The sequence below is a fragment of the Schistocerca americana genome, chromosome 2 (assembly GCF_021461395.2).
Source record: "Schistocerca americana isolate TAMUIC-IGC-003095 chromosome 2, iqSchAmer2.1, whole genome shotgun sequence".
In the NCBI taxonomy this organism is placed as follows: Eukaryota; Metazoa; Arthropoda; class Insecta; order Orthoptera; family Acrididae; genus Schistocerca; species Schistocerca americana.
The window spans coordinates 604035884-604051262 of record NC_060120.1 but is presented as its reverse complement, the minus strand read 5'-3'; the positions used below and the strand labels follow the sequence as shown (position 1 = coordinate 604051262).

General features: G+C 41.9%; 1 protein-coding gene across 1 annotated transcript in view; it reads left to right on the top strand.

The window, feature by feature from the left end:
• LOC124594237 (luciferin 4-monooxygenase-like) overlaps positions 1–15379 on the top strand; it is a 104426-nt gene that overhangs the window by 61906 nt on the left and 27141 nt on the right. Inside the window, exon 7 of the mRNA XM_047132602.1 lies at positions 10162–10303. Coding sequence (XP_046988558.1) covers positions 10162–10303 — 142 coding nt within the window. The remainder of the gene's footprint in view (positions 1–10161; positions 10304–15379) is intronic.

Below are 15379 nucleotides of genomic sequence, written 5' to 3'. Positions count from 1 at the left end.
TGAATAAGACTTAGATATTAGATAAGTGAGACCATGTGTTTGATTGGGGTACAATTATGGGAGTAGGAGGACAATGAGAGTTTTGGTCAGAAAATCCTGGAATTGACCACATCAGCATCAGGCTTCCCGGAACTGCTGATACAAGTATCTGGCACTCAATGACAACAGTATCAGCATTTCCAGAATTTCCTCCTCCTCCCCCACCCCCTCTCTCTGCAGCCAACGATGCTATATCTGTGCATTAACTTCATAGCGCTCTCTGCTAGTTGCATCAGGATTTCGAAGCACCAATGGTGTGCAAGTACAGCCCCCCACCCTTCAAGCAGTTTTAATTTTTATGATTCGATTGTGTGAACACTAATTTCTTCGCTGTCTGTACATATGTCCAGTATGAAGCACCACCACCACCACCACCAGCAGCAGCAGCAGCTAGCAGCTAAGAAGAAGAAGAAGACTATCAGTAAGCATTATTGTTGTTGTTGTTGTTGTTGGCGTTGGCATGTGTTTCGCTACACTTCACCAATATGTAATTTGACTGCATATGCATCTGAACGTAAGGATGTAGGCCTAGCACCTCACAGTGTTTTTGATGCGGTCACTGGGACAGAGAAAGTTCAATGCTTGGTACTAGGGTAGAGACTATGTGGTCCAATTGGGACAATCAGTGTAGCCTGATAGAGTTCATAGAGATAGAGATGACAAGTGAATACAACTCACAGCATACTCCAATCAGCATTAGCGTGTTAAAGGGTGCGGTGTTAATTGTCAGAATGTATGGAGAGAGGGCAGAGCAGCGGACAGAAATTCAGGGCCCTTTCTTGTCCCTGAGTTGGGTAACTGCGCCCAAAAGCGGAAGAATCAGCAATGATCCACGCCATGAGGATGCAGAAGGCAATGCATTAAAGACACATAACATGTATCCACAGGACATGTGGCCTGTAATTGAAAAAAGTATCATAATGATTTCACCATTGGTAAAAGATTCTGGAATAGCTCCCATTCGGATCTTCTCATTCGGATCTTCAAGAGGGGACTGCCAAGGGATAGGCGACCATGAGAAAAAGATTGATTAACCAACGAAAGGATAATGATCTACGAGTCGGGGCATGGAATGTCAGAAGCTTGACTGTGGTAGGGAATGTAGAAAATCTGAAAAGGGAAATGCAAAGGCTCAATCTAGATGTAGGGAAATATCAACAGCAGCAGGAAATGGTATAACGGGATTAGGATTCGTTATGAATAGAAAGGTAGGGCAAAGAGTGTGTTACAGCGAGTAGTTCAGTGATAGGGTTGTTCCTGTCAGAATCGACAGCAAACCAACACCGACAACGATAGTTCGTGTGTACATGCCGATGTTGCAAGCTGAAGATGAAGAGATAGAGAAATTATATGACGATATTGAAAGGGTAACACAATACGCGAAGGGAGATGAAACTCTAATAATCAACGGCGACTGGAATGCAGTGGAAGAAAAGGTTACGTTAGAATATGGGCTTGGGACAAGGAATGAGACGGGACAACGACTAATTGAGTTCTGTAATAAATTTTAACTAGTAATAGCGAATACTCTGTTCAAGAATCACAATAGGAGGAGGTACGCTTGGAAAAGACTGGGTGATACGGGAAGATTTCAGTTAGATTGCATCATGGTCATATAGAGATTTCGAAATCAGATACTGGATTGTAAGCCATAGCCAGGAGCAGATGTAGACTCAGTTCACAATTTAGTAGTGTGGAAAAGTACTCTAAAGTTCAAGATAATAGTCAGGGAGAATGAACGCACAAAGAATAGGGACCCGAAAGTACTAAGGAATGAAGAGATATGCTTCAAGTTTTTCAGGGCTGTAGACAATGTACCAGCAAATAGCTCAGTAGGCTGTTCAGTTGATGAGGAATGGACATCTCTACAAAGGGCAGTCACAGAAGTTGGAAAGAAAAACATGGGTACAAAGAAGGTAGCTGCAAAGAAACCACTCGTAACAGAAGAAATACTTCAGATGATCGATGAAAGATGGAAATGCAAAAATGTTCAGGGAAATTCAGGAATAGAGAAATACAAGTCACTTAAGAATGAAATAAGTAGCAGGTGCAGGGAAACCAAGGCGAAATGGCTGCATGGAAAACGTGAAGAAATCGGAAAAGAAATGATTGTCGGAATAACTGACATAGAACATATAAATGTTAAAACAACTTCAATTAAATTAAAAGCAAAGGTGGTAACAGTAAGAGTGCAATGGGAATTCCATTGTTGAATCCAGAGGAGGGAATGGGTAGTTGGAAGGACTACAGTGATTTCATTTATAAATGGAAGGAATAGTCTGATGACAGAAGAAGGAGTAGGAGTGGATATAGAAGAGATAGGGGATCGATTATTGAAATCAGAAATTAAGAGAGCTTTGGAAGACTGAAAATCGAATAAAGCAGAGTTGTGGATAACATTCCATCAGAGTTTTCAAAATCATTCGGCCAAGTGCCAACGAAACGACTATTTACGCTGGTGTGTAAAATGTAGAGTCCGGTGACATACCATCTGACTTTCGGAAAAATATCTTGTACACAATTCCGAAGATTGCAAGGGCTGACATGTGTGAGTATTATCGCACAATCAGCTCAGCAGCTCATTCATCCAAATTACTGACAAGAATAATACACTGAAGGATGGAAAAGAAAATTGTGGATGTGTTGGATGACGATGTGTTTGGCTTTACGAAAGGTAAAGACACCAAAGAGGCAGTTCTGCCGATGTTCTTCATAATGGAAGCAAGCCTAAAGAAAAATCAAGACATATTAATAGGATTTGTAGACCTGGAAAAAGCGTGCAACAGCGTCAGATGGTACTTGATGTTTGAAATTCTAAGAAAAACAGGGTAAGGTATAGGGAAAGGCGGAGAATATACAATGTGTACAAGAGCCAAGAGGGAACAACGAGAGTGGAAGAGCAGATGCGACATGATCAGATTAAAAAGGGTGTAAGACAGATAGATGTTACAGGGATGTAGTCTTTCTCCCCTACTGTTCAAACTATACATTGAAGAACGAATAATGGAAATAAATGAAAGGTTCAAAAGTGGAATTAAAATTCAAGACGAAAGGATATCAACGATAAGATTCGCTGATGACATTGCTATCTTCAGCGAAAGTGAAGAAGAATTACGTGGTGTGCTCAATGGAATAATCGGTCTAATGTGTACAGAATATGTTTTAATAGTAAACTGAAGAAAGATGAAATTAAAGTAGCAAAAATGAAAATAGCGAGAAACTTAACATCTGGCTTGGTGATTACGAATTAGTTGAAATTAATTCTGCTACCTAGGCAGCAAGATGTCCCGTGATGTATGGAGCATGGAGGACATAAAAAGCACCGGCAAAAACGGCATTCCTGGCCGAGAGAAGTCTATTAGTATCAAACAAAGGCCTTAATTTGAGGAAATTTCTGAGAATGTATGTTTGGAGCACAGCATTGTATGGTAGTGAATCATGGACTGTGGGAAACCGGAATAGTAGAGAATCGAACCATTTGAGATGTGCTCCTACAAAAGAATGTTGAAAATTAGGTGGATTCATCAGGTAAGGAGTATAGAGATTCTCTGTAGAATCGGCGAGGATTGGAATATATGGAAAACAACAACAAAGAGAAGAGGCAGGATTGTGTAACATCTGTGGCATCAAGGAATAACTTGCATGGCACTAGAGGGAGCTGTAGATGGCAAAAACTGTAGATGAAGACAGAGATTGGAATAGATCCGGCAAATAATTCAGCATACAGGTTGCAAGCGCTACTCTGAGATGAAGAGATTCGCACAGGAGAAAAAGTCGCATCAGACTAGTCAGAAGACTTGTGGATAAAAAAAAAACCTGTCGAATTCCTCAGGATTGTGCCTAATTACTTCATGTGAGTCACAGCCTTTTACCCAGTAGATGAAACTGTCTGCATCAATATAAAGTATCTTACGGTGAGTGAACTTTGGTTTTGCAAAATCGAGGTAGAATCGGTGCGTGTGGAATTTGGAGAGGTCTAGAATACACACATCGATGCAGACATGTTTTGTGGACTACATTGAGAGAGTAGCCATCACCGCAGCGACTAGTCCTTGATTGAAGGTTGTCGCCAACTTAAATCTTGGCCTGGAAATGTAATTTCTTGTCCCATAACGCCCATTCAAACCTAAACTAAATAAACTTGACGATTTCTCACACTCTCCATGATGCAGCCGAAAACTGAATTATTCACTAAATTATAAAAATTCATGAGATCCCCTTTCCAGTATTAACATAAATGTAGTTCTTCAACCAGGGATGCTGCTTGAAGATGCTGTGGGTAATTCTAACAACTTTCATCCTCAACCTGAAACATTGTTGGAGGTTTCTATAGTGTAGAATGTATCTCCGCTTATCTCCCAGCGTTGTCACCAGCTTGAGTACAGAACCATTTCGTGGGACTAGGGGCTCCAGACACATGAGCAAGTCGCTGTACGTGTCGTGTAGATTGGTCTGGCTGTAGGAAATATCCCTCATCAGCAACTAAAGTCACATATTGGACCTCATCCTTCAGTATGAGCATTTCATCTTTGGACAGGTATCGGTACCCTCGAAAGAGATGAGTTTATTGCATGGCATGCCCGTGGAGATAGTTACACACAAGTAAAAGATGTAACTCATATCGTGAAATGGCTGCTCTCCTCCTGCTAATTCGTGTGTTATTCACCTTGGCGTACCTGAGCATGCAATTGGGGCGTCCCCAGTGAATCCCGCGTTCGAAAAAGAGCAACATATTAACATTGGTCAACAGTTCGATGATAATATGTCTTTTTCAACACTGCGTCCCACAGAAGCTCTGATGCTGTGTAATAGAAGGTAGGATCCAGAGTTTACGTGCCCAGGCCTACAATCTGGAATTTCTCAAAAATGCCTGCGAGGTAATGCACATCTGTCTCCATCTGCAATTTAACATATCCGTTTAAATCAGAGATCCTGTAGTCCTGCCCAACAATCACCGTGTGCTGATACTCCGCATCTGTTACAGCAGCCTGTGACTTTGCTGGTGAATGCCGTTATGTCGTGATTTCACAGAGTCACTCCATAAAATCCAGTTAATCATATGGAAAGACTCCCTTCTTCGTCACAAGCAGAAACTTTACATCATCCCCCTGGTGATATGAACATCCTTCTGATGCATTGTCTCAGCAAATTTTTAAAGCTGTGCGTGTATGAATTATAATAAATCCAGGAAGTGTAGCGCTATTCTTTATGTGATTCGCTTGGTGAATGAAATGTTTTCTACATTGTCAGATACGACACCGACGTTATCATTCTTCAACGTGACATCATCCATCCAAGTGGTCAACAATCAAGTGAGCATAATACCCACTCAAATTATGTAAGAAGGTGGATATATGTCGTGGAAGTTAGTATTTCAACTTTCATACATTGTGCGCTGCAATGCAGAACTTTCCCATTAGACGACAGTGATCTCTGCCTGGATTTTCTGCTTTTCTATCCAATGGCAGCTCACAAATATTATATTCGCCTGCTCATATAAGGCATCTTTCCCCTGCGGTTTGGTCATTGTATTCTTTACCATAACCGTCAACAACACTCAAAGCAAGTTTTTCAGGCACAGTGAGAAATCATCTTTCAGATTTATTCACGAGGTATGATTTGAACATGTTAAAAGTGCAACCGTAAGAGCATAAAACACGATATACTGTTGCATAATGTACATATCGATCTGTAAAAGTGCTGTGACAGGCTCTGGGATCAACATAACGTGTCACAGGAATGAGTAAGCACCGAAATTCAGTGTATACAACGAAAGGATAGCATTCCGGGTAGTGGGCATTCTTAAACTTTAAGAACGTTTTACCTTCAGTGCGGATTTCCAGATGTGCTGGTTTCTGGCTGGAACAATGAATCAAATGTGTTTATAAATGATCACTCATAGGGAGGGAATTGAGACATCTATGGCAAAAATACATTATCTCCTTATTTTTACTTAGTTTTTGAGATAAGTAGCCAGGAGATGTTCTTGATCCAGACTCAGCGATGCTTCTCACCTTTCAAGAATAACAGTAGATCCATATATTTGGGACGCTGAACCACTACTTTGGAAAAGTGGAGTCCAACTATTTTATGCTTCAAATATTTTGACTTTCTTTTTTTTTACTTATGACCAGATCATAAATTTGAACTGAATACTGGCAGGTCTGGGATTGTGATGGGAAATGAGAGACCTTCAAAGTAATATGCTCATTGACTTTAGCTGTCTTGTACGTATCTGTATGATACGCAAGTTTTGGGTAGTTCCTTTCACATGCCAGAAGCGACCCTGCGAAGCAATATTTATCACCCTTCTCCAGATTCTAGATGTTAAACATTCCCTGTTTAGGGGAAATGTCTTCTGGAAGATGGATGAAACTCGACCCTTCCATTAACTGGATCAAACACAAGAGAGTTCATGTCATGCTGGAGTACACTGCTGACTGCCTTTCCAGGCCCTCTTTTTTGCATATCGGAAGAACAGCTTAGCATGAAGTTCTCGTTAAAAGTTAAATATCACTCAACAATTGACTTGCCCCATGATATAGCGCCATCCGTCACCCAAATTTCAGCAATGCTTTTCTCTGAAGCAGCCCTCATTGGAAGGGTGACATCAGCTCACTGCACAGAACTGGTTTTCACGTGATCTACATCTACATCCATAGTCCGCAAGCCACCTGACGGTGTGTGGCGGAGGGTACCTTTAGTACCTCTATCGGTTCTCCCTTCTATTCCATTCTCGTATTGTTCGTGGAAAGAAGGATTGTCGGTATGCCTCTGTGTGGGCTCTAATCTCTCTGATTTTATCCTCATGGTCTCTTCGCGAGATATACGTAGGAGGGAGCAATATACTGCTTGACTCTTCGGTGAAGGTATGTTCTCGAAACTTCGACAAAAGCCCGTACCGAGCTACTGAGCGTCTCTCGTGCAAAGTCTTCCACTGGAGTTTATCTGTCATCTCCGTAACGCTTTCGCGATTACTAAATGATCCTGCTCTCCGTTGGATCTTCTCTATATCTTCTATCAACCCTATCTGGTACGGATCCCACACTGCTGAGCAGTATTCAAGCAGTGGGCGAACAAGCGTACTGTAACCTACTTCCTTTGTTTTCGGATTGCATTTCCTTAGGATTCTTCCAATGAATCTCAGTCTGGCATCTGCTTTACCGACGATCAACATTATATGATCATTCCATTTTAAATCACTCCTAATGCGTACTCCCAGATAATTTATTGTATTAACTGCTTCCAGTTGCTGACCTGCTATTTAGTAGCTAAATGATAAAGGATCTATCTTTCTGTGTATTCGCAGCACATTACACTTGTCTACATTGAGATTCAATTGCCATTCCCTGCACCATGCGTCAATTCGCTGCAGATCCTCCTGCATTTCAGTACAATTTTCCATTGTTACAACCTCTCGATACACCACAGCATCATCCGCAAAAAGCCTCAGTGAACTTCCGCTGTCATCCACAAGGTCATTTATGTATATTGTGAATAGCAACGGTCCTATGACACTCCCCTGCGGCACACCTGAAATCACTCTTACTTCGGAAGACTTCTCTCCATTGAGAATGACATGCTGCGTCCTGTTATCTAGGAACTCCTCAATCCAATCACACAATTGGTCTGATAGTCCATATGCTCTTACTTTGTTCATTAAACGACTGTGGGGAACTGTATCGAACGCCTTGCGGAAGTCAAGAAACACGGCATCTACATGGGAACCCGTATCTATGGCCCTCGGAGTCTCGTGGACGAATAGCGCGAGCTGGATTTCACATGACCGTCTTTTTCGAAACCCATGCTGATTCCTACAGAGTAGATTTCTAGTCTCCAGAAAAGTCATTATACTCGAACAGAATACGTGTTCCAAAATTCTACAACTGATCGACGTTAGAGATATAGGTCTATAGTTCTGCACATCTGCTCGACGTCCCTTCTTGAAAACGGGGATGACCTGTGCCCTTTTCCAATCCTTTGGAACGCTACGCTCTTCTAGAGACCTACGGTACACCGCTGCAAGAAGGGGGGCAAGTTCCTTCACGTACTCTGTGTAAAACTGAACTGGTATCCCATCAGGTCCAGAGGCCTTTCCTCTTTTGAGCGATTTTAATTGTTTCTCTATCCCTCTGTCGTCTATTTCGATATCTACCATTTTGTTATCTGTGCGACAATCTAGAGAAGGAACTACAGTGCAATCTTCCTCTGTGAAACAACTTTGGAAAAAGACATTTAGTATTTCGGCCTTTAGTCTGTCATCCTCTGTTTCAGTACCATTTTGGTCACAGAGTGTCTGGACATTTTGTTTTGATCCACCTACCGCTTTCACATAAGACCAAAATTTCTTAGGATTTTCTGCCAAGTCAGTACATAGAACTTTACTTTCGAATTCATTGAACGCCTCTCGCATAGCCCTCCTCACACTACATTTCGCTTCGCGTAATTTTTGTTTGTCTGCAAGGCTTTGGCTATGTTTATGTTTGCTGTGAAGTTCCCTTTGCTTCCGCAGCAGTTTTCTAACTCGGTTGTTGTACCACGGTGGCTCTTTTCCATCTATTACGATCTTGCTTGGCACATACTCATCTAACGCATTATGTACGACGGTTTTGAACTTTGTCCACTGATCCTCAACACTATCTGTACTTGAGACAAAACTTTTGTGTTGAGCCAACAGGTACTCTGAAATCTGCTTTTTGTCACTTTTTGTAAACAGAAAAATCTTCCTACCCTTTTTAATATTCCTATTTACGGCTGAAATCATCGATGCCGTAACCGCTTTATGATCGCTGATTCCCTGTTCTGCGTTAACTTTTTCAAATAGTTCGGATCTGTTTGTCACCAGAAGGTCTAATATGTTATCGCCACGAGTCGGTTCTCTGTTTAACTGCTCAAGGTAGTTTTCAGATAAAGCACTTAAAAAAATTTCACTGGATTCTTTGTCCCTGCCACCCGTTATGAACGTCTGAGTCTCCCAGTCTATATCCGGCAAATTAAAATCTCCACCCAGAACTATAACATGGTGGGGAAATCTACTCGAAATATTTTCCAAATTATCCTTCAGGTGCTCAGCCACAACAGCTGCTGAGCCAGGGGGCCTATAGAAACATCCAATTACCATGTCTGAGCCTGCTTTAACCGTGACCTTCACCCAAATCATTTCACATTTCGGATCTCCGTCAATTTCCTTCGATACTATTGCACTTCTTATCGCTATAAACACGCCTCCCCCTTCACTGTCCAGCCTGTCTCTGCGGTATACATTCCAATCTGAGTTCAGGATTTCATTACTATTTACATCTGGTTTCAGCCAACTTTCTGTCCCTAGTACTATATGGGCGTTGTGACCGTTTATTAATGAGAGCAGTTCTGGGACCTTTCTGTTGACCCTCCTGCAGTTTACTATTAGCACATTAATATTGTTATTCCCTGTTGCATTTTGCCTACTCCTACCTTGCTGCGTCTCAGGAGGCGTCTTGTCGGGCCTAGGGAGGGTATTCTCTAACCTAAAAAACCCCCATGTGCACTCCACACGTACTCCGCTACCCTTGTAGCCGCTTCCGGCGTGTAGTGCACGCCTGACCTATTCAGGGGGACCCTACATTTCTCCACCCGATAGCGATGTTGGGATACGGCTGGCTGTTGACGATTTCAGGAAGTTCCAACTCTGCTTGGCAAATATACAAAAAGATTGCCAGATCTCTGTACATCGTATTAGTGTTATCAATGTGGCATTGCAAGATTATCATCCCTGAAAATAACAGTAATCACAGAGTAGTCTAATGGAGCTGTGTGATTCACCTGGCGTTCATTATCAAGACGGGCTCGGTGACTTCTACTACGGCTAGACCCAGGACAGTACATGATGATCAGTCGAAAAGTGAGCATGGCAAATCTCACGCCCCAGGACGGATTGACAGAGTCCCACGTGATGGAGGCCGTGGCAGACGTGCCAAAGTTGATAATCCATGTGGTTTGATGATTCATTCTGAGGTGACAGGCCTGCCGCATACAGCGTTGGCGACTGAAGTCACAAAGTCACAAGCGCTGACCACAGGAAGCGTGATGACTGTAGCCACGGCAAAGAGGCTACTGCACGTGGTAAACAGTCCGATTTTTCAGCCTGGGGTGATGATGTGCACATCATCGGCCTGTGCTGGTACAATGGGACTACCGCATATGGTGTTTTCAGCAGCCAGTTCATTAAGATTGGTGGTGTGGCGAGTCCACCTCCAGATGACTTCAGCAGTTCTGGGAAGGAACGGTGAGGTTTCAATAACAATTATAATTTCTGGTACTTACGTTGGGGTTGCTAATGCTAACAAGTGATATAAGCTACTCATCATTTCCGTCATTCAGGATATATTACATATATTTAGACATTTTATTGTTCAATGAGACACCACATTCATAGCTATACTATCTTCAGTTGCCTCAACAAATAAGAAAAAAACGTGCACCCATCATAAGCTCTCCATGAAAGTGTAAATCATTATACTTGGTAGAATGAGAGATATTGAATTTAATTGATGAAAGGAGAAAATACAAAAATGCAGTAAATGAAGCAGGCAAAAAGGAATACAAACGTCTCAAAAATGAGATCGACAGGAAGTGCAAAATGGCTAAGCAGGGATGGCTAGAGGGCCAATGTAAGGATGTAGAGGCTTATCTCACTAGGGGTAAGATAGATACCGCCTGCAGGAAAATTAAAGAGACCTTTGGAGAGAAGAGAACCACTTGCACGAATATCAAGAGCTCAGATGGAAAACCAGTTCTAAGCAAAGACGGGAAAGCAAAAAGGTGGAAGGAGTATATAGAGGGTCTATACGAGGGCGATGTACTTGAGGGCAACATTATGGAAATGGAAGAGAGATGAAGTGGAAGATATGATACTGGGTGAAGAATGTGAAAGATAACTGAAAGACCCAAGTCGAAACAAGGCCCCGGGAGTAGATATCATTCCATTAGAGCTACTGATAGCCTTGGTACACCCACCCTGACAAAACTCTACCATCATGGAAAAAACTGGTAGAAGTCGACCTCGGGGAAGTTCATTTTGGATTCCGTATAAATGTTGGAACACTTGAGGCAATACTGACCCTACGAACTATCTTAGAAGATAGATTAAGAAAAGACAAACGTACGTTTACAGCTTTTGTAGACTCAGAGAAAGCTTTTGACAATGTTGACTGAAATACTGGAAGGGGTAAAATACAGGGAACGAAAGGGTTACAGTTTGTACAGAAACCAGGTTGCAGTGGCAGTTATGAGTCGAGGGGCATGAAAGGGAAGCAGTGGTTGGGTAGGGAGTGAGACAGGGTTGTAGCGTATCCCCGATGTTATTCAGTCTGTATAGTGAGCAAGCAGTAAAAGAAACAAAAGAAAAATTTGGGTTAGGAATTAAAATCCATGGAGAAGAATTAAAAACTTTGAGGTTTGCCGATGACATTGTAATTCTATGGGAGATAGCAAAGGACCTGGAAGATCAGTTGAACGTAGTGGACAGTGTCTTGAAAGGAGGATATAAGATGAACATAAACAAAAGCAAAACGAGGATAATGGAATGCAGTCAGATTAAATCAGGTGATGCTGAAGGAATGAAATTAGGAAATGAGACACTTAAAGTAGTAAACGTGTTTTACTATTTGGGAAGCAAAATAACTTAAGATGGTAGAAGTAGAGAGGCTATAAAATGTAGACTGGCAATGGCAAGGAAAGCGTTTCTGAAGAAGAGAAATTTCTTAACATTGAGTGTGGATTTAAGTGTCAGGAAGCCTTTTCTGAAAGTGTTTGTATGGAGCGCAGCCATGTATGGAAGTGAGACATGAACGATAAATAGTTTAGACAAGAAGAGAACAGAAGCTTTCAAAATTTGGTGCTACAGAAAAATGCTGAAGATTAGATGGGTAAATGACATAACTAATGTTCAGGTACTGAACAGAATTGGGGGGAACAGGAGTTTGTGTCACAACTTGACTAGAAGAAGGGATCAGTTGGTAGGACATGTTCTGAGGCATCAAGGGATCACCAATTTAGTATTAGAGGGCAGCGTGGAGGGTTAAAATCGTAGAGGAATACACTAAGCAGATTCAGAAGGAGGTAGATTGCAGTAGTTACTTAGAGATGAAGAATCTTGTACAGGATAGAGTAGCATGGAGAGCGGCATCAAACAGGCTCTGGACGGAAGAGCACAACAACAACAACAACTAGTCATACTGACTTATCCACTTGTCAACGACCGTTTTCGTCTCCGGCGGGTCCTGACTAGAAAATGGCATTACGGCTTGTGCCAGCTCAAAGTTAGTTGCACCTACAGAAAAAATAGGAACACATAAGCACTACACGGAAGGGTGGCTAAAAGCTGAGACAAACACGTATAAATATGTATACTTACATCCGATCTCCTGCAAACCACACCCTAGTTTGATTGCCGTGCTGTAGTGACGCCATGTTGCTGTCCTATTCACACATATGTGTGCCACTCTTTCATATTGGTGCCAATGAGTCTGTTGCAATTGATAATGAAAGTTTTAGGTGTATGTTCGTGTCACATGAAGCTAATTCTAGCGTTGCCTCTCCAAGCATCTCTACTACTGACACCTTACGACCAAGCACGTCAGTCGGAGTACAACATGTGACATATTCATCAATCATCTGCGTCTCTTTATATTCCATCACACTCCAGATATAGTCCCACTTGTACCATAAATACTGAACATTAGAGACAGAACACAAGCTCGGATTAGAGAAGGATGGAAAAGGAAATCGGCCGTGCCCTTTCAAAGAAACCATCCCGGTATTTGCCTAAAGCGATTTAGGGAAATCACAGGACGGTCGGACGTGAGTTTGAACTGTCGTCCTCCCGAAGCGAGTCCAGTGTGCTAACCACTGCGCCAACTATCTCGGGGGTCGAAAAGACCTCCTGCGGACCGTGACTGCTGCTGCGGCTCCTGCACTGGTTTAGGCAGGAACTTCCGTCTCTCTTCATAGCAAAGCCCCAACCAAGTATAGAGACAGAGCACAAGCTCGGGTTAGGGAAGGCTCAAACCCACGTCCGACCATCCTGATTTAGGTTTTCTATGATTTCCCTAAATCGCTTCAGGCAAATACCGGGATGGTTGCTGTGAAAGGGTACGGCCGATTTCCTTCTCCTTCCTTCTCCACACACAATAATAATTATAAGAATAATAAGGGATGGATGAATACTTACTGGCAGTCTTCTGCTTCGTAGATGATCACTGCTGCTGTTGCTGGCGGCACTTCATACTGGACATACGTACGAACAGTAGGTAAATAAAGGTGTTCACGCAATCAAATTACAAAAATTAAAACTGTTGTGTTGCCATTTGTCAAAGGGAAGGAGGAGGGTGGAGGGGAGGGAGGTGTAAGGGCTGGGAAGGAAATTCCAGGAATGATGTCATCGTTTGAGTGGCGACTGCAGTCTCCAGTGATTTTAGGAAAGTCGACGCTGATGTCATCATGCTAATGCTGATATCACTGACTCTTGCGCCAGAACCTGCAGCGATCCTCTACTTACAGGTACTTGACCTGTAATCGAGTGTACTGAGGGACATGCACTCTGAGAAGTCGATGAACTGAAAATGTCGTGTACTTGTCACTTAACTCGTGTGACTGCGACCATCTGAACTGGCTGTGCGAGGCACTATCATAATCAATCAGGCAGATATTCTAGAAATAACAAACATTAGTTGTTAGTTCTAACTGGCCTTTTTTTTACAACCTATATCATGTTGGGTTTTCTTCGGAGTATTAGGGGTTTGCCAGAACGATGACTGCCAAAAATATCTGTTTTACATCCTGTGAAAAAATAGTAAAGTACAGTACAGAATTACATTCCGATTAATAAGCGCTCTACAACCTCTGTGAGGAGGGTATGTACCTGTCCGGAAACCGACGTTCCTTCAATGTCCTACTAATAGAAAAAATAAAAATTACGAATGACAAGAGACATACAGAACAACGAAAAAAGAATACGATCGGCTTAAAGATGAAGGTATCCCAAACAGGTTAATCACAGAAATCTGGGAAAGGGTTATAGGTACAGTCAAACCACAAATAGAAGAGGGAATAACATAAACAGCCAACGGGAAGAAATGGAAAAATAACAGACGAAATTCTGGAATTATTTGAAAAAAGTAAGTATAGAAGCGAAACAATCCCGGAAAAATATATGGACACACAGAAAGTCATAAGAATGGAGATTAGAGCAGCAAAAAGTAGCTGGCTGAAACAACTATGTGAAGAGTTGGAACGACTGCAGCAAATACACGACGACTTCAGCTTACATAAGACGGTAAAGAAAACGGATGGTAGATATCGTAAAAAAAGTTCAAATACAGTAAATGACTAAGGAGAAATAGCACAGGACGGTCAGGAAAAGAAAAGTATCTGGGAGGACTATATTAACAGTCTTTTTTGCAGATGAAAGACCAGAAATAGAAAATGAAGTTGACGGTGGTCTGTCGGGTCCTGTCACCACAAATGTCGGAATCAAAAGAACAATAGTAACGGCAAAAGATAGGAAAGCAGTCTGTCTAGATCAGATATCAGTTGAAATGCTGGATCTATTAGATAATAACAGTACGTTAGTTCTCCAAAAAGTTTTTAATTAGTTTTGGAATAAGGGTAAATTTCCTGATAAAGGGCTGATGCCACACATCATCCCTTTATTCACGAAGAACAATGCAACAAAATGCGGAGATTACAGACTAATTAGCCTAATAAACCGTACTCTAAAGATAGTTCTTAAGCTCATTCAATATAGAATCACTGCGAAGTTTGAAAGAGATGTGGGATCTTCGCAATTTGGATATAAAGGGGGTTTTCGGTACGAGAGAAACATTGGTAGCAATTCATGTATTGGTTCAGATATGCTATGAGAAAGGATGTAATGCTGTTCTTCACAGATTACTATAAAGCGTTTGACAGAGTGCAACACCATAAACTTGTACAAATTTTAAGGAGACTTGACGCATACGGAAAAGATACTCGCTGCATAGAAAATCTTTATTGGACTGAAACAGCTGTGGTTAAAATTGGAAGTCAAGTGACGGAAACACAAAGTATCTGTAAAGGAGTTGGACAAGAATGTGTGCTCTCACCACTCCTCTTTAATCCGTACTAAGATCGTATACTCCAGGAGTCGCTTGAAGACCGTGAGATTGGAATCAAAATAAATGGGATATAGATTAACAGCTTAAGATATGCGGGTGACAGTCTTAATTGCTGTTAAGATGAACTGCCTACAAGACCTTCTTACTGCAGTGGGATAACACAATAGGTATATGGGCCCCAGTATCAACACCAAAACACAAAATTT